The sequence below is a fragment of the Crinia signifera genome, chromosome 2 (assembly GCF_055691185.1).
Source record: "Crinia signifera chromosome 2, ASM5569118v1, whole genome shotgun sequence".
Lineage (NCBI taxonomy): Eukaryota > Metazoa > Chordata > Amphibia > Anura > Myobatrachidae > Crinia > Crinia signifera.
In genome coordinates this window covers 36,519,818-36,540,734 of record NC_139218.1, presented here as the reverse complement: position 1 = coordinate 36,540,734, position 20,917 = coordinate 36,519,818, and the positions used below count along the sequence as shown (strand labels likewise).

Sequence of the window (20,917 nt, the reverse complement as noted above, 5' to 3'; positions counted from 1 at the left end):
AACGCCAAGTTAGGCCTGCGTACTTTCAATGCCAGGGCCTATTTTTAATCCCATTCCCACTCTCTATCTGCTCTCCTCCTCTCTCTCTCTCTCTCTCTCTCTCTCTCTCTGCTCTCTTCCTCTCTCTCTCTCTGCTCTCCTCCTCTCTCTCTCTGCTCTCTGAGCATGCACACTGGCACCACTAACACCCCCCCCCCCTCCCCTATGTTGGTGCCCCCCCTGTGATTTTTTCCTGGATCCGCCCCTGGACGCTCCTGCATTATCGCTAGTGAGGTCCCTCATCGGCTGGTTGTACCAGCATGTCTAGCGATGGCAGATGGTTTCTCAGCCATCATCGCTGAGTGTGTACACACGGCTGACGGGCTGAAAGATCATACACTTTCAGCCCGGGTGACCATCCCGCCTCGTTCCCCTGCTCCCCACCCTGAGTCCCACCCTGCAGTGTGCGCTATGTATGTCAGCCTGGCTGGGCTCACCCTGCTCCCTATGGACACTGCACAGAGCAGGGAAAAGAGGCTGCACAATCCATCCGCCCCGCCCCCTACCCCTGCTCTCCCGCCCTGCAGTGTGCTCTAATGCCCGACAGCCTGGCTGACCTCCCTGTGCTCCCTCCCTCCTGTCCCGCTCCCTCCCCCTGCTCCACTTTGTGACACTGACTGTGTGTCTGCATTGAGCAGGGAGGAGAAAAGGCTGCACACGCTGTCCCCTCCCGACCTCTCCTGCTACATTGCTGGCCTGTGCCACTGCCACCAATGTATATTTATTTAAGCACCACTGCCCACCAATGTATATTTATTTAAGCACCACTGCCCACCAATATTTTATAATAATAGGCAGGAGCATATACATTGCTTTGGACACCAGCAATGTATACGTTACCATTGGCACTGACCACCAATGTATATTTTGTAATGGCAGTAACGTATACAATGCTGGCACAGGCCAGCAATGTATATGTTACCGCCAACACTGCCTACCAATGTTTATTAATAATAGTCAGTAACATATTCATTGCTGGCGCAGGCCAGCAGTGTATACCTTACTGCCGACACTGCTCACCAATGTATATTTTCTAATGGCAAATGAAATCGCATCCGGCACCTAAACATCTACCATGTACACATTTAGCTAATCAGGAGTGTAAATGTATGACCTTGTAGGGGGACTGGACCCATCTCAGCTATTGGATTATACTGTAAACTGTTCTATGCTGTTACTTACCGTGAATTGCTAATCCACTTTAAATATTGCCTTCTGTTTGTACTATATTATCATATGAAACAAAACTATCATTTGTATGGTCAACACACCTCATGGTTTCTGCTACAAAGCTAACATCTTCTGGTCTCCTCCAATCATATTTCACTCATTACCCTGACTCTCCGGGATTTCAGTCAATAATACTCAAGCCCTCTGGGCTAGGGATGGCCGTCGGAGAACACCATCAATGGTACCGTTTGTGAAGAACATTGACTAGATGGCCCGGCAAAAAATTCTCATGCAAATAAAATACGATTAATTTTATAGGGAGGTTGCTAGGATGGAATAAAAATAAGATGCTCAATGGGAGCAAAGGACAATCAGAAATGTGCTCACAAACCCAGGAAATGGACAAAAACTTTCAGTCAAATTGTTTAAATCAAACAGGTTCAACTACAGTACCGTGTCTGAGCGACAGTTTTTGTCCTTTTCCAGATTTTGGGAGCAAATTTTTTAAGTAAATATTAAATTTGCTCCCATCCAGTTCCATATATTTTTATTCCATTCAAGCAACTAGTTGGATGGTTGGAGGAAAGTTGGTCTGATGTGTGGCCAGCAGTAGGAAGAAAGAACAACCGGATAATTTGTAGCCATTTCGCGCAGCCGATCAAAACTGATCATCTTATCCTGTGCTGTATCGAGAGATCCTGGGAAAGAACTCTAGGGCCAAAAGTAAAATTTTAACTTCGATTTTTAAACAAATAATACAATGTGAAATTCTAAATTAAGAATTTGTCAGAATCTTTAAAATGGTATCTCATTTATTGATTTTTAAGTATGAAGGGAGAAAAAAGGAATTGCCACCAAAAATCACGTTCTAGTAATAATAATAATTGCTCTCTAATTGGCTGGCCTGTGGGAGTGGTGGAATGTGTGCACCCGTCACAGAAAGAGGGCACCCCCATGCTCCTTACAGGGGACATTAATACTTGCTTTTATTATACTGCTGTGCACCATCAGCTCCAATGATAAACTTGGGTGGTAACAGCCAGGGCAAAAACAAAAGTGTAAGAATAAAATGTGATGTAGGACACATGGATATTTCACTTATGTTTCTTATACATTAAACAATTAGATATCTGTATGAAAATGCACATGATGACTGTATTACCAAACATGTATTGTTTTCTATCACTAGAGGCCATGTTGCATTTCCTACTGTACAGTTCATATAGATTATTATAACTTACTTCTTGGGGAGGGACTGAAAACGACACGGTTCTCAGATCAAGGCGGCAAAAGTCATCAGTGCATGGGATAATCCAGAAAATACCTATACAAGAGAAAACAGTGTATGAATGATAATATATATATATATATATATATATATATATATATATATAGCTGGCGAAGGTGCGGCATTCAGAGCTTATTCAAAGAATTCAAACAGAGACGTATCTTTTATCAACGTTTCAATTTCTTTATCGAAATTTTCATCGATAAAGAAATTGAAACGTTGATAAAAGATGCGTCTCTGTTTGAATTCTTTGAATAAGCTCTGAGTGCCGCACCTTCGCCAGCTATCAATTCATTCCTGTGAAGACACCAGCTGCAGTACTCTACAACGTTGGGAGTGCCGGATCCTTTGGACAATATATATATATATATATATATATATATATATATATATATATATATATATATATATATATATAAAGTTTTATTGTTCCTCAGTGAGAAAAACAAAATAGCAATCTAGCAAATATGATACCTTTTAATGGCTAACAAAAATAGATGTTGTTAAAATGCAAGCTTTCGAGACTACTTAGGTCTCTTCCTCAGGCATGGTATAACAAGGTGTGTGAAGAAACACACATATATATATACACAGCAGAGTAGGAACAAGGGGCCTTATTCTGGTTGGAGCGGCCGGGCCGTACGCGTACGTCCCGGGGTTTTTCACGATCTGCGCATGTGCAGATACGCTAATGCGCCGGCGCGAACACTCCACAACGCTTACGGCCGGGGTCTCAACGTGCGAAAAAACCTGTACGCGAGTGTACGGGTAATGGGGCGGCATAGGGGCGTGTTGATGGGAGCGGCCGAAATAATGAGGGAAAATGGGCGTAAATATGGGCGTACACGGGGGTGTGCACAAAAAATGAGCGGTGCTACTACCGCACGATCGACTAAGGCACCGTTCATTTCGGACACCAAACAGGCGGCCGCCAACCGCCAGCTCAAACCACCCCTACAGATACCGCATGCCAGCGTGCGCCTGGGTTGGCTAATTAACGCTGATTACTACTCAAACACATACACCTGAATGTAATAAGCAATGCTGCAGTCTATTAAGTCCAAACCATGATTTCACTGCCTGCAAGCCACACATGCAGCACGCAAACACATTGGAAGCTTATGTTTCTATACTTCTCCACAATTAAAGGTTTGTTTAATTTAAGGTAAGAATCTTTTTATATGCTAAGGTAGGTATTTGCTAAACAGACACATTCACTACCTGCTTTCATAGACTTTACGCAGTAGCACACTCAATCTACACAAGTCGACATGTGTCAACGTGTTCACTCTAATACTAACATAGGTTTTGTATTTAGGATACAATAACATAAACCACATCTAACACCTACAAAGGATGTTTCAGCAATGTTTGAAGCCCATGACCACTATTTTCCACACAATCTTTGTATAGTACCCAAAATAATGACCTGTACCACTATCTCATCTGCTATGATTTGGATTTGACTACACTCTGGATGTAAGATGCCACCAATCACATTATTGCACTCTCATCTCTCTAACAAAGGATTCCTACATCTGCTTATGACACTGTAAAATCATATATATTTAAAAAGTTATGCATGTTTGTTCACAAGCTAATTTATCATGTTTGGCCCATTCACACATCTTTTTTTAGGGAGGACACATATGCATTCCTACACAAATGTACCTTTTCACCCTTGTTTGTCTGCCTCACCCACTCCATGAGGAAAGCATTGTTCTGGACCTGCTTTTACCTACTACTGTAGGAGCTACCTCACCTGCACACAAACTGCTTTCTCACCTATTAAGTTGCTCTGCACATGTGCTGACACAAACTAATTAGCAGGGAAAAGTTGGATAGGAACATGGGAATGGCCATGGAGAGGGTTACACATGGGAAACTTCGACCACACTTCAACAAATGTTCAAAAATACCCTGGTCAGTAAGTACACATAAATCTAGTATTTGTTTCACACAAGAAATTACACATACCAAATTTAGATTTAATTAGTAAAATAAATGTATTTGCTGTTCAGCATCACAGCTTGACACTTTAATGTGAGAAATCAAATAAACAAATAAAATAGACACACAAATAATAAAACAGCCAGAACAAGAGGTTGCATATCTCCAAACATGTGTTACCCTGCAAATGCAATGGTGAAAGAAATGGGGACACCAGAATACATACTGCAACAACCAGGGTGAATACTAAGCAAGATACACACCACCAAAAAAAAATATCCTGCATTTGTAGAGGTCAAAATACGAACTTTCATGCCCATGGCACGCAAATGGATCGATGGCCAACTCAGGAAGCGGATGTCCAGTGCAATTTAAACCTTTGGCCTCCAACCACAGAGGAAGTGAACCAGGTCTCATTTGGGCCCTTTTTTGCCCCTTTTAGATGGGGCCTTGGGGACAGGGGCCTTTGGCTCAGCTGGCTTTCGGCGTCTTCCCCTAGTCGACACAGGAGGGTCAGCCGAGGTGGAAGGTTGGGGAGCAGCTTGGGGTGGGGCAGCAGATGGGGGATTGTCCCTTAGGGACCTGGCGGTGGACAGCTGCTCCGCAAGAAGTTCATTCTGGCGGCTGAGGTGTTGGCCAATGCTTACTATGCCAGCCGCCAGAGTTTCATTAATGCGGTTCAAGGCCTCAACCTGCAGCTTGTTTGTGGCCTTCCACTCCGCCAGAAAATCCGCCACCTGCTGCTGACGGATTGCAGCATCCACCCCTTGCTGCTCGATCCTGTCCAGCGTCACCAACAGGCTCTCATCCCATGTCTCCTGTGGCTGGGGGCGACGTCTTGGTGGAGGCTGGACCACTGGCTCCACCTGTGGCTCTGCAGAGGAAGATGCTGCCGGTACATCCTGGCTTTCTGCTTCTGCTAGGATAAGAATTGAAAACAATGTCACCATCACATACGCAATAAAAAATATCTTTCTAAATACAATGCATTACTGTGACTTACCATCAAAAGCAGCATCAAAGACCTCCGCCGGGAGCTCACTGTCCATATTGGAGATCCCCCTGATCTCCCCCACATCAATCACGTCACAGGAGTCCTGCTCCAGGGGGGTATACTCCAAATGGTCAGGCATAGGACCTCTCCCGGTGGACATGCTGTGGTTGTACCGGTCAGTCATCTTCCTCTTCAGTGTACTTTTGAAGTCAGTCCACCTACAAGTTTAAAAATACAAATATCACCATGAGATATGTGCACCACTGTGCTACGTGTAGGGTTACCACCTAGTCCCTTAAATTCCGGACACATGTTAATTACACAGGTTCTGTGGCAGTTTAAAATTAGGTGAAGTGGAGTCTTGAAGTCAGCCAGCCACAGAACCTGTGTAATTAATATGTGTCCGGAATTAAAGGGACTATGTGGTACCCCTAGCTACGTGACATTTCCTAGTGTGGGTGATCTTATGTTTTTTTGCCATATGTGTCCCACACACACATTCATGTCTCAATTAGGAGGCATTTCAGTGTCTCATCTCATTCATTAGGCCACTAAATGCACATACATACATCACTATGCAGAAATGACATCATCCATGGCCAAATTAGGCACCTCCACCTGGTGTGAAACTACACATTCCACCATAGCTTGACAATGTGGTTATTATGGAGTAATTTAACTATGGAATGGCATACTGGGATGTGTAGTTTCTCACCAGCTACATGTGCACAGTTTGCTCATTCTTGTTTCAGTAGCATCATATGGAACATGTTACAACAACTCTTTACAAAACACACTTTCTCTTGTCCCATCACATACTTCACATGAGCAGAACTGTGCCCATAACCTCACATCACACCAATGGTGCATGTTTCATATATCAATGTGGGTTATTAGACATGGTTGTGTTCACATGGGACATTGAAGTGTAGCACTATCTACAAACACACCTTTCTATTAGTCTCAAAACATACATGTAACATATGTACACACATATGACATTATCAGGGGGACAAAGACCAGGGCAATTTTTCAGCAGTCTCCAGCAGGAACTGAGGCCCTTATTCTAGTTCACTCTTTCTGCCCAAATATTTCTTTGATGGACAAAACCATGTGCACTGCAGGTGAGGCAGGTGTAAACCCCCCCCCCCCCCAAATCTGATTATCTCTGCACAAGTAACACCTGCCTCACCTGCAGTGCACATGGTTTTGTCCATCTAAGAAATATTTGGGCAGAAAGAGTGAACTAGAATAAGGGCCTCAGTTTCTGCTGGAGACTGCTGAAAAATTGCCCTGACAAACACACTAACCTTTTCTTCACCGCGTCCCAAGTTCTGACCACTTATGCCACCTGGTTCACTTCCTCTGTGATCTTCTCCAAAGGTTTCTCCTTGCACTGGCACCCGGCTTCCTGGTTGCCAATTCAATCCATTCGCGTGCCCTGGGCACTAGAATTCGCATTTCGGCCTCTACAAATGCAGGGTTTCTCTTTCTGGTGGTGGTATCCTGCTCAGTCCTCACCCTAGATGTTGCAGCCTGTTTTCTGGTGGCCCCAGTTCTCTCACCATGCACCTGCTGGGTCACACCTGTTTGGAGAGATGCAACCTCTTGTTCTGGCTGGTTGCTTGGCCCTTGTGGAGCTGGTGGAGGTTCACCAGGGCCTGTTACTGAGGGGCCCGCTTGATCTTGCAGGCTACTCCTCTCTTGGGCCCTCCTTCTCCGCTCCTGTTCCCTCTTGTTCAGTGCATCAAGCAGGGATTGTGCTGTAGCTCTCTGCAGAGCGTCCTCAGCTGCGGAATCGTCTGAGTCAGACATGTTTGCAGCAATTGTGGGCTGCATCTGACTGAATATTTATATGTTAATCTCCCGCCATGAACAAGGGGGCGTATATTTTTTTCCGCAAGGTAGATGCAAATTTACGCCGATATTTGCCGCCGATAATTCCCGCTTAAATTACGCAGGTCTCAACGCACCTGATCAATCACCTGTATATGCATATACACAGGTTGTGGAGCATTGTGGGCTACATCGTGAAATGTGTGCACCTGTCATTCCAATGATGAGTGTTGTCAGCTGGTATCTGTTGGAGTTCGTGTATGCCTTGTGAGTCACATTTCAAAACATCACGTTACAATGCTTTCCTTACATATGTAATGTGTATGACATTGTCATACAGCAACATGTCGCATTGTGCCCCCTTTAAGCAGCGTAGTTATAAGTAGAGGGTTGCGTGTATTATTTTCCGCACACTGTAAATACAGTACTTCTCTCTTCATTGAATGCATGCTGTTGGTTGTGGTGTGTGTATATCGGAACGGTCCGCGTAAGTTTCTATTCGCATCCAGTTTGTTAATGTAAGAGGGATTAATAAAGTTAATACCAAACAAACAATTTTTTCGACCAATCAGCAAGTACCAAAAGTGATATATGTACCTGCAATTAATAACTGCGCCATTGCCACTATGACTTGTCCTCGAGCTAGGCCCTTTTCCACCTCTGAGCTTTTGGCCCTGGTCGAAGTTATGGACCGTCACCTGGGGCCCAGGGGCCCATATGTTTGTAATGCGGACAAGCGGCGGGCGTATACTGCTGCCCGCCGCCTGATCTTCTCGACGACCGGCGTCCGCAGAAGCCTGGGGCAGGTTGAGCGGCGCTGGTCAGACCTGCGCAGGCGGCAGCCAGTGTTACTCAGCAGCCTTCGCCGCCATATTGCCCGATGTAAGTTTTGATTACTAGTATGTCAGCGTTTTTTAGCAATGTTTTGTGTACTTTTTATAAATATGTTCCTGAGTATGGGGGTGTATATGGGTGTATATGGGGGTATATGGGGTGTATATGGGGTGTATATGGGGGGTATATGGGGGTATATGGGGTGTATATGGGGGGTATATGGGGTGTATATGGGGGGTATATGGGTGTATATGGGGGGTATATGGGGGTATATGGGGTGTATATGGGGGGTATATGGGGGGTATATGGGGGTATATGGGGTGTATATGGGGGTATATGGGGGGTATATGGGGTGTATATGGGGGGTATATGGGGTGTATATGGGTGTATAGGGGGTGTATAGGGGGGGTTTAAGTAGTTGCTCAGTTTTGGGGTGTAGGATATCAATTAGTTTGCATGATAAATGTCTGAAATATCACAGCAATGATAATTTTGAAGGTTATGAGCATGACTAATGTGAATTTTTCTTTCCCCCTTTTTTATGAAATCCAATCTTCGATTTCTATGCCATCAACATGAACATTTCAGCACGGGCAAGGGCACGTATGGAAGCCCGGGAGCAGGCAGCCCGGGACCAGGCAGCCCGGGACCAGGCAGCCCTGGACCAGGCAGCCCTGGAGGAGGAAGAGGAGGAGGAGAGAAGAAGAGGAGGAGGAAGAGGAGAAGGAGGAAGAGGAGGAGGAAGAGGAGGAGGAGGAAGAAGAGGAGGAGGAAGAGGAGAAGGAGGAAGAGGAGGAGGAAGAGGAGAAGGAGGAAGAGGAGGAGGAAGAGGAGAAGGAGGAAGAGGAGGAGGAAGAGGAGGAGGAGGAAGAAGAGGAGGAGGAAGAGGAGAAGGAGGAAGAGGAGGCCGAGCCAATGGCTCATGCTTGGTCCCACACAATTTCCCCATCCCCTTCCCCCACCCCCTCCCCAACCCCCACCCCAACCCCCACCCCCACCCCCACCCCCTCCCCACCCCATTTCCTACCCCCCTACACCTCTCCACCACCCACCCCCAAACCTCTCCAATCCCCACTCACACCCACTACCTCTATCCAAATTCCCATCCCATCCCCCTTGCTCCTGATCCCCCAACCAACGCACAGCCAACCAGCGGCGACCAGGATGGCTCAAGTAGCCGTAAGTAAATAATGTGTCTAATGTTTACCTACACATTTCTACACATAAACAATCACAACAACCACATATGTGTATCCAACATCAACATTAGTTGCAACATATCACTGCAGGGCGACCATGAGGTGTGTCCAGTGGCGTAACTATACCTCCGCAGCCCCCGCGGTGGCGGGGGGTGCAGAGAAATTGGGGGCGCGCCGGGGGGGCTGCGGAGGTATAGTTACCTGTGGTCTTCGTCTCGCCCGGCTCTCTGCCGGGACCTGCCTGACGTCACGGTCCCGGCCGGCTCCTGCTGCAATGAAAACTGACTATTATAAAATGGCTGCCCCCATACTGCAGACAGTTTTCTGTCTGCAGTATGGGGGCAGCCATTTTCTAAGAGTCAGTTTTCATTGCAGGAGCCGGCCGGGACCGTGACGTCAGGCAGGTCCCGGCAGAGAGCCGGGCGAGATGCAGACTGCGGGGACAGGTAAGTGTGAGAAGGGGGGTCAGGTTAGGTGGGGGGTGGCGGGTGGCGGGTGGCGGGCGGGCGGGGGGGGGGGGGCGCCGAAAAAACATCTGGCGGGGGGGCGCTGAAAACCTAGTTAAGCCCCCTGGGTGTGTCCCCTTGGTGGTTTTTTGGAGTGTGGCCATGCCTCACCCCTTGAATAATTGACATAACAGTACATCCAATGAGATATCCGACATTAGTGGTGTGGTAGTAATGTGGCTCCAGGTGTTGGGTAACTCCAGTTCCCAGCATGATGTGCAACATAAATGTAGATATTGTTTTGTTAATAGTGTGTGAGGCCATGCGGATGCATGCTTTACAAACATAGCTGGAGGCCTATAATTTGTACAGCAATGTCCTAAATTTTAAATAGTAAGGAGTGCTTAAGCCAGTGGTTCCCAAACTGTGTGCCGTGGCTCCCTGGGGTGCCTCAGGACACATGTAGGGGTGCCACGGCTTGGTGGTCTAGGACCAACTCAAATTATTAGTGGTTAATTATTTATGAGCAAAACCAGTGCTGGTAGTTGGCAATCATAGATTGTGTACCAACAGAAGCAAATCCTGCCCTTTACCACATAACTGCCACTAAGAATCGCATATAAACCCAATCAAAATTAAAAAAAATTGACCTAGGGGTGCCGTGAAAAAAAGTCTGATTTTCTAGGGTGCCGTGAATCAAAAAAGATTGGGAACCCCTGGCTTAAGCCACAACAATGTCATAACCCTTAAATAGCACAGCCTAATTGTGAGGTTAGAGGACAGTCCCCCAAAACCAAACTACCAATTGGGTCTCAGCATACATACATTCAAGAAGGAGTAATTGAATTAATGTTATTTACTATGTACAGTATGTGTGTGTTAACATATTATTTTTTAGTACTGTGTTTACAGCAGACCCATCTTCAATGTAGTTTAAAAATGTATGTGGCCTTCACACATAACTCTGAACTTTTTATTATGTACAAATACAACAAACATTTGTGTATGTTATATATTAATTTATTTTTTTTATCCCTTCACTACAGACACTGAACAGCAGCAGGAGGAGGTGGCAGCCCTAATGCGGGAGATCGTTCTCACCCTCCTGTACCTCCAGATCCTGTTTGGCCTTCTGGAGGCCCGCATTTAATTTTTTTTTATCCCCCCCCCCTTATTATTTGTGTTATAAATAAAAGTTTATGTACAGTTCGAAATTGCCTGTGTTTTTAATCAGAAATATGTTAGAGGGCTTGTAAGGGTAGGTACATACACATACCCTCCAACATTTTAGCTATGGATTTCGGTACAGGGGGCGTGGTCACTGATATAGGGGGTGTGGCCATGCCCCCACCTGAACGGAGTTAATTTTAAATGTGTACTGTACCCGGGCCCAGAGGACAAGACACGACACTGGCTGCACGGCCGGCCGCTCCACTCACCACCAGGTGCTCCCCTCACCACCACTGGCTGCACGGCTGGCCGCTCCCCTCACCACCAGGTGCTGCCTTGTCATCCGAGTCTCGCCGCGCTGGCATCTTCCAGATATGAAAGGGATGCATGCGTCAGGCGGTCTTTACTGTGCGGGCAGCCCCTGAGTACGGGAGCGGGGCCGCACGCTGACCTCATGTGATGCAAGCACGCTGGCTGCCGGGATAGCGCGCAAGGCACCACTGGGAACGGGGGCAGCTGCACTGGGACAAAATTACCCCCGCTGGGATCCATCCATCGCAGCCCGAAGCCATCACCTGCGGGTCGAAGGAGGAAACCGGTACATCGGTACTTTTATTTTTTAGCCGGTACAGCCCGTTATAAAACGGTACTGTACCGGCAAAAACGGTACAGTTGGAGGGTATGCATACAGATGTGTACTGTAAGTTATACTTGTAATTTGAGGTGAGGGGTAATGATTGATGTGTGAATGTGTGTGTTTTTGAGTAAAATAACACATAGTGAAAATGCATGCATGTTTATTGTTGTTAGATTAAAACATCACACATAACATCAGGGTAGGTATACATGTTACACATTGTGGACAAAGTAATTATGGACATAATTTAGGACATATACAGAAACACCAACATAACTTGATGTAAAAGTAACAGCAATATGGGGACACATAGATAGTGATTAAAATGCCACATTAGAACATAACAAATATACATGTAATGAGGGTTCAAATGTAGTTTTATTAGGTCTTTATTAAGGTAGACAATTTAGTTAATAGAAAACAATAATTGAATAACAAATAGATTAATGAATCAATTGTCAGATTAGTAGTTGAGAGGCAAGATTTGCAGGTCCATATATGTGAAGGGTATGCCAGCGTGCACGGACGTACGCTCACTCTCACGAGCGGTGACATAAGCTGAGTTTTCCATTGAAAACAATAGGGACCCGTCCGTGCAAGCTGGCGTACGCTCAGATCTCCGCAAGAAGTCGGTGGGAAGACGGACGAAAGACGTCCGTAAACGGCGCCGTACGCTCAGTTGTACGCCAGTTGTCGGAGTGCAAGGGCTGAGCCGTCCGCGTACGTTGCCGTACGCTCATTTGTACGCCACTCCCCTTCTACGGTATTTCTGCCCGTACGTAAGCGGCTGATTTGTGGGTGGACCTAACCCTAATGGCCGCGTACGGCTAGCATGCGGTAATGGCGAACGTACGCACGTTTGGCCGCTCCGATCAGAATAAGGCCCAGGATGTGATAGATAGACATTCTTAAGATCAAAACAAAACAAAATAACAGAATGAGCTTGTAAATTGAGTCCTTAATTAGTTTGTAGATAAGTAGTGTGAAAGTTTTATTGTCTCTAAGTTGATGACAAACTATCTACAAACTAATTAAGGACTCAATTTACAAGCTCATTCTGTTATTTTGTTTTGTTTTGATCTTAAGAATGTCCATCTATCACATCTTGTTCCTACTCTGCTGTGTATATATATATGTGTGTTTCTTCACACACCTTGTTATACCATGCCTGAGGAAGAGACCTAAGTAGTCTCGAAAGCTTGCATTTTAACAACATCTATTTTTGTTAGCCATTAAAAGGTATCATATTTGCTAGATTGCTATTTTGTTTTTCTCACTGAGGAACAATAAAACTTTTCTTTTCAACTGGCTAACACGGTACCAAACTTTTTTCTTTTGAATATATATATATACACACACACACAAACCAATGTAATACATCAAATACAGTATATAGTACACATGTAATAAAGACAGTCCTGGTATCCTTTTGTTCTAATGACAGATTTAGAACATAGAGGTATCCAATTAGATTTTTTTTTCGTGCATTCACAAACGAGCGGGCACTGGACCACCAACATCGATCAGAAGGAAACCAGGGATGACCAGCCCTGCTTCTTACACCGTAACTAAGCCCAACCCAAAATCAGTCGCTTATATTATTCTTTGATCCCCACACACCATCCTCAACCCCATCACGATCAGCGGGTGTGGATCAGTTGGTCACCAGCAATTTGTTAGACAGTCATTAGGTAGACACCATTAGGTCGACATGCATTTAGGTCGACATATGTCTAGGTCGACATGCAGGAATGTCGACATGAGTCTAGGTCGACGTAGGTTAGGTCGACAGGGTCATAAGGTCTATATGGGGTTTTTCACAGTTTTTTTACCCGAATATCGACACAGTCAACATGGACACAGGTTAAAGTGCAGCGTGTCGCCATGCGTGTCGCCATGCTTCGGGCTCGGTGCCTCGCTACGCACGTCCCACTAATTTATTCTCCCACCACGCCCTAGTGGATGTCGGCTCAAAAAACAGTGAAAAACCCTATGTTGACCTTTTGACTGTCGACCTAACCCTTATCGACCTAATGACCCTGTTGACCTAAGGACCCTGTCGACGTAAACCATGTCGACCTTGACTCATGTCGACCTTACTGTATGTTGACCTAGACACATGTCAACCTAAATGCATGTCGACCTAATGGTGTCAACCTAATGACTAACAACTTGCAGGTGACCCAATGACCGTATCTCCGATCAGCAATATCCCACCCTGCATTCACCTATGAATCAGATCCTTAATCCACTTCCCTTAAAAGAGAAATGATCCAAGCGAGGAAAGGTCTCTGCGATAATTGCATGTATTTTGGTCCCGATCGCATCGTACCCGCAAATTGCAGTGTGTATGGGCACCTTTAGAATGACAGCAGTAAACCTCACAAACGATGTAAGACATGATTGTGTGCAGCTGCTGATGCAGGAACGTGAGGTATGTATCCAATTACGGCTAATTACACTGGTGGTTTGAAGGAGGATATCATGTCTACAATTAATGACACCTCCCAGTCTTTCTAATACAGTTTACCTGCCTCAAATTACAATAATGGTCCTGATTCAGTGGGGAACCAAGTGCCAATGATTGCACAGTTGAGTGGTTTTCTTTGTAGGGCACACACCGCAGTAACACTGCGCACACATTGACTGTACAGCACACATCCCACACCACACTAACACTGCTCACACATTGCTTATACAGCACACACACCGCAGTAACACTGCGCACATATTGATTGTACGGCACACATCACACACCACACTAACACTGCGCACACATTGCTTATACGGCACACACACCGCAGTAACACTGCGCACATATTGATTGTACGGCACACATCACACACCACAGTATCATTACGCACACATTGATTGTACAGCACACGCACCACAGTAACACTGCACACACAGTGATTGTATGGCACACATCACACACCACAGTAACACTGCGCACACATTGATTGTACGGCACACGCACCACAGTAACAATGTGCACACATTGATTGTACGGCACACGCACCACAGTAACACTGCGCACACAGTGATTGTACGGCACACGCACCACAGTAACACTGCGCACACAGTGATTGTACGGCACACGCACCACAGTAACACTGCGCACACAGTGATTGTACGGCACACGCACCACAGTAACATTGCGCACACATTGATTGTATGGCACACACAACACAGTAAACTGTGCATACATTGACTGATTGACAATAGCAGATTTATTAGCAGTAAGTGACAGGAAGTGAGATTTTGGGAGAGGTAATAAAGGGTGGCTTAAAAAAACGTAGGCCTATCGCGATCAATTTCTGGGCGTGTCTGCAGATTCGCATACAGGGGTTTCTTCAAACCACAGAGTAAAGGCAGTGTAAACTTGGACAATGGGCAACTGCAGGGGGGGGGGGGGGAGTTAATATAAACACAAATACATTATATATATATATTTTTATATATATATATATATATATATAAAATACCACATGAAAATCCTGTGTTTGTCCCTCTGTACCTTACTCTGTAGGAGCCCTGACATGCTCAGCGCTACCTGTGATTAAAAATCCTCCTATGACGAGGCCGCTGCTGCTGCTGTCCTCCATGTGCCTGAGAAGCATATGATGAGCTCCACCAAGCAGAGCTCATCTCAGCACAAGCCTCTCAGCCTCTGACCTCTTGTGCAAAGTCTCATGGGACTTGGTCAACTCCCAGTAATGCACTGCACACTTGCAGTCAGTGTTCCTCAGCTCCCGCACCATTAATTATTGTCACATTGGCAGATAAGTGAAGCTGCAGCACTATCCCACTCCCATGCACAAAACCTTTAGCTAAAAAAATATATATATATTTTTTCCATACATGCCAACCACAGGGGGTAGATAGAGGGGGGCCCAGGGGTACTGATCCCCCCTTTAATCCGGCCCTACCAGACAGAGTGAAAACCTGCCCAGAGCAAGTCTGTGAATGGCTTGCGAAAATTACGCTTTGCTGCAAATCCATACACAACTCACTCACCATCGAAGTGTGTGCTCGGAGTACCGATGGTGTGTGTCTGCGCATGTGCAGGCACGTTTCTGCACATATGCAGACGTAGGGTGCGTGCACCAATGGCGAACTTTCGGTTCGCCGGGTGCACGCACCCATGATGGCGTGCGGGGGGCGGAGATGGGTGGGGGCGCTGGGCTGCCCCATTACCATATGGGAACGCTGCATTCCATGAGAACCCTGGGCTTTCTCATGGTAAGGAGGAGGTGACGCAGGTGCGGGGGGGCTGGCAGCTGACATCACCGGATGTCAGCTGCCCACCCATATCCATGCCAGCGTGCACGCATATGGAAGTGACTTAAAAGTTTATACAAAACATCCATTCGCAGCCTGCGCGGGTGAACCCCCACTGCGAGGGGGGATGGTGGGTGTTCATTCGTCGGGAGGGGCCTTACGAATCAACCAGAATAACCCCCTCTGTGCGTAACCCAGGGACCTACTCAGCCTGAGCACTTCTGCATTTTTCTGACACTCCAAACGTCTGGGTGACACCCACAAATGGCGGCTTCCTGTTCGGGTGGCCAATCCCGTGATCCTCGGGATCCCAGAATTTGGGCCTAAAATCAACGGGATTTGAATCCCATGATTGGAACTTCGAATCCTGGGATTCCGGGATTAGCCTAGGTATGGGCAATCTAATGCCGGGCACCCACTCAGATGCTGCCTGGCTGCTCCTGTTCATGGCTGCGCGTCTCTGTGCAGTATGACGTGATCAGAGGTCCACGGCACCTCTACGCTCTACGCTGGCTACACCTCTTCATACATGGCACTGCTGTGCACACAGCACCACTCCCAGATTCCCAGATGCACCTCACAGACCACTCCTGGGATTAAGCATTTTTCAATAAAAAAAAATCCCTAAGATTGGCCACCCTACTTCCTGGGATTTGCCACTCTACTTCCGGTCAATCAACTTGCAAACAGCTTGCAATCAGAAAAGACACAGGATTTTTTTTGCTGAATGGCCTTGTGTGTGGGATGCTGAATAAACTTTATGGTTGTTACTGGAAGCTCTCTGTAATGTATAAAGGTCATGTGGTTGCTGTCTGTATTGTGCAAAGGACTAACCCCACCTACTTCTACTCTAAGGCAACTTTCATAATTTTTTCAAGGTTCAAGGCAGTGGCGTGAAGGCGCTAGGCAGGTGTGGGCGACTGGGGGGTCTGCGGGACTATAGTTACCACCTGGTCCCGGCTCCCGACTCCTGCCCTCCCCCTCCTTACCCCATTGCCGCCGGCGCCGCTGCCTCTAACCCGACATGCAGATCTGTGTCGGGTGACGGGCGGTCCCCGGCTCCGGCTGCAGTGCTAATATAATAAGAGACACTCGGAAAATGGCTGCCCCCATAATGCTGTATGGGGGCAGCCATTTTCCGAGTGTCTGTTATTATATTAGCACTGCAGCCGGAGCCGGGGACCGCCCGTCACCCGACACAGATCTGCGTGTCGGGTTAGAGGCAGAGGCGCCGGTGGCAATGGGGACGGGTAAGGAGGGGGTTAATATTTCGGGGGGGGGCGCCCGAATTGTCCGGCGGGGGGGCGCAAAAAAAGTAGTTACGCCTCTGGTTCAAGGGCTGTTATTATTACCCTATACAGACCTGACTTCTAGTGTTCATAAAGTTCCAAATGAATTTGAACATTTATATAAGGTTTACTACTGTAGGTGGTACATAACTCACAAATAAACAACCACATACCTGGTCCTTTAGCTCCAGATCTTACTCTCCCCAGTCGAAAGATTACTGCTCTCTCGTATTCCTGAACAATCTAGAAAAAGTAGGTCTTTTGTTAAGATTTGTCCTATTGTCCTGTGCAACCAGCCACTCACAAAAACATGATATATCCTAATAATATACAAGTTCAATGTAGTATTGCACAATACAAAAATATGTAAATAATGGATGATATTTACCTTGATGCAGAACCATATTGAAATAGGAAAAGTTACCATAACCAACAAAAAAGAAAAAGCGATGATTACAAATCCGAAGCAGTCAAAACCTTTGTTTCCTAAAACACAGAAACATGTCACTCAAGAAGACCGAAATAAAGCATCACTAGAGTGATATCAGCATATTACAGTATGTCACTTTGAGGCAAATTGGAAGGGCATATCATTCACACAGCACAGTGTCTATGCTAAATTGTGCGATCCCGTGCTGCATGGTCAATCGGAAGATATTGTGAACAATGTGGTGCAGTGTGTACGGCCAACTGGATGACTAGGTTGACATGTCATACCGAAGACATCACCTCTTGCCAGTGATATTACAGTATGGAAGTGCACCTTCAAGTTTTGTATTTTGGTTTTGGTCTGGATTCCCGTTCATGTTTTGGATCTGGATTGGTTTTGCCAAAATTAACCTTTTGGGTTTCATTTTGGATCAGTATTTTTTGGAAAAAAAATCATAAAAACTGCTAAAATTACAGAATTTTTTTTTTATTTTTTTTTGTTTTGTTCCTGTGCTATTATTAACCTCAATAACATTAATTTACACTCATTGTCAGTCTATTTTGAACAACTCATAGCTCACATTATTGTTTTTAGCCCAAAAGGTAGTAAAGAGGTAACTGGATGACTAAGCTAAGCCACACAAGTGGGTGGCACAAACACTGGACTGATACTGCACACTTAGCAGCAACCCTGGACTGATACTGCACACTGAGAGGCACCCCCGGACTGATATGGCACACCTGGACTTATACGGCACCCTTGCAGTAAAAGAGTTATTTTAATAAAAGAGGGCAGCTCCCCTGGACTGATATGGCACACCTGGTGGCACCCCTGGAATTATATGGCACACCTGGCAGCACCCCTGGAATTATATGGCACACCTGGCGGCACCCCTGGAATTATATGGCACACATGGCGGAACCCCTGGTTTTAGATGCAACACATGGTGCCCCCCCCCCCCCCCTGGAATCATACAGCACACATGGCAGCACACCTGGATTTATACGGCACACATGGTGGCACCCCTGAAATTAAATGGCACACCCGGCGTCATCACTGGAATTATATGGCACACATGGCAGATGAGAAAAAGAAGAAAGGTGGAGCTCTAAAGATTGGATCAATATGGTATTAAAAGGTATATATGTAGTTTTATTTGCTTATTGCACAATAATATGTGGATTCAAAGCCACTTGATAGGTATAAAATATTTTACACAGTAATAATACATATAAACATATTTGAGCAAAATACAAAAAGGTTTAGAAATAAAAAATGTTGTAAAGGTACATATAATAAAAGAATTGGGGTTATACTTATGGCATGGATTCCCGTGATATTGTCTTTGTTTGGAGGTGCTTGTGAAGGCTGGATTTTAGCGTCCTAAGGCTGAATTATTGTGGGGTCCATAAACCTTGCCGGATGGAAAAGCGCTGGAGGGAGATGGTAAACCCAATAGATTATGGGTGTCCTCAACTATGTAATATGCACCTTTGTAATCCTTATTGTGCAGGTGGTGGTGTCCCAAGTTTGAAGTAGATCAGAATTTTTGCCCAGTGGACGATCCAGGTGTAAATCTCCTGCTGATTTTATTGGGTTTACTGGCTGCAATCTGGATACCCTGCCTTGGAGCATTAGCTTGATTTACACCTGGATCGTCCACTGGGCAAAAATTCTAATCTATTAGGCGCTTGTAAACTCTTAGCCGCAAGGCTATTAGTTTACCTTGTACATCCACACATGGCAAAACCCCTGGAATTATAAGGAACACATGGCGGCACCCATGTTCACGAATCCCCCCATTTGCATGCTCTGAAAATGATTGTTTTCCCGTTCGCAGATAATAGTCAGCTACTGTATGGCCGAATTCAGGGTGGGCTCTGATGCCATGTGATGTCAGCCGCCTGCCCCGAGAAGACATCGACACGCCTGCGTTCACTGTGCAACTATCAGTGTTTTTATGGGCTCGACCCATAAAATGCTGGGGGTTCTCCTGTTCCAGACCCTTCCCACATCAAATCGAATAGAAAAATAGACTGTGCAAGCAAGACTACATATATATAGTACAGAGCTGTACCATTTAGTCCAAATCGAATGCGGTTGCCTTGCCGTGAGATTCAATCCCGATTTAATATTTTCACAGCAATTGTTATTAAAGATTTGGGCAGATGAGACCTCACCTGATGAGGCTTCAGGATCATCCTTGGATCTTCCAGGCTTACTTTGATCATAGCTGTCCTCCATTTCCGGTTGTACTTTATTAGGCGGAATACCGGTCAGACTGTGAGGCCCGGGCTCACCGTACATCCAGCCGGGATATCAGAGTGACTTCAGTATGGACTCATATTCTCCGGTGGAAATCCTGTAATCTTCATGAAGGATACCTTTATCTGTGAACAGTGGAGTGTGCGAAAGCCAACATGAGAGAACCATCACCACTGCCGTGTCCGGGTAAACAATAAACTGTAACCAAGATATCATATTTATTCCACTTACTACTTATGTAACATAAGCCCCGGCATGACATCCTCGCAGTAACAGGATCACTCACCACAATGACTAAGATTATCTCACTGGGAGTTGGGTTTCCACGTGGAAGACTCAAATGTTATGATGTACAGTATGTCAGTGTGCTGTCAGGAGGATTGCAAGCTTATGGGACAAGGGAGGGATTATGACCATTTTACTACATTTTCTGCAGGAACAATTGCTGAGCACATCAAGAAAACTTATTGACTTTTTTGACTTGGTGATTAAAGTAACAGGTAAAGGAGGGGCCGTCGACAGTGCAGTCGAGGTGGGGGAGAGCGGGTACTTTTTACCTGAGGCCAGGTCTGATGGATGGGCCCGGGTCCCGCTCCCCCGTTGTAGTGAGCACGACAGTAAAGAGAGAGATGACAGGCTGCCGCCGCAGCACAGCCTCTCTCCCCAGCTCAGCACAAGCTGCTCAGTGCAGTGAGCTGAGATGGGGAGAACGACAGCTGCAGCAGCAGCAGCCTGTCCTCTCGCTCTACCCCCCTCTTGTTTATATTTTTCATGGGGCATGGCCATGTCTCCTCCCGTAGGCCCTGCCCCCACCCATTGGTCACGCCCCCGCCATTTTATCTGGGCCTGTTGGTGCCACTGGCCGTAGATATAGCTTATCTAGACTTTAGTAAGGCCGGAGCAGACGTCACACACCCTCCCTGAAAATGCTTGGGCACAGCTGCGTTTTTCCTGACACTCCCAGAAAACATCTGGGTGACACCCATAAATGCTCACTTCCTGTCCATCAACTTGCTAACGGCTTGCGTTCAGAAAACACGCTGGATTTTTTTTGCGGTACTTGTTACCTAGCACAGCGCCCGTCGGGTC

The 20,917-nt window shown here is 46.1% G+C and overlaps 1 protein-coding gene across 1 annotated transcript in view; it reads right to left on the bottom strand.

Moving 5' to 3' along the window:
* LOC146059570 (stomatin-like) overlaps positions 1-20,917 on the bottom strand; it is a 37,520-nt gene that overhangs the window by 12,390 nt on the left and 4,213 nt on the right. The window contains exons 2-5 of the mRNA XM_083171906.1: positions 19,744-19,953; positions 17,522-17,619; positions 17,307-17,376; positions 2,451-2,533 (exon numbers count right to left, since the gene is read on the bottom strand). Coding sequence (XP_083028032.1) covers positions 2,451-2,533; positions 17,307-17,376; positions 17,522-17,619; positions 19,744-19,870 — 378 coding nt within the window. The 5' untranslated portion in view covers positions 19,871-19,953. The remainder of the gene's footprint in view (positions 1-2,450; positions 2,534-17,306; positions 17,377-17,521; positions 17,620-19,743; positions 19,954-20,917) is intronic.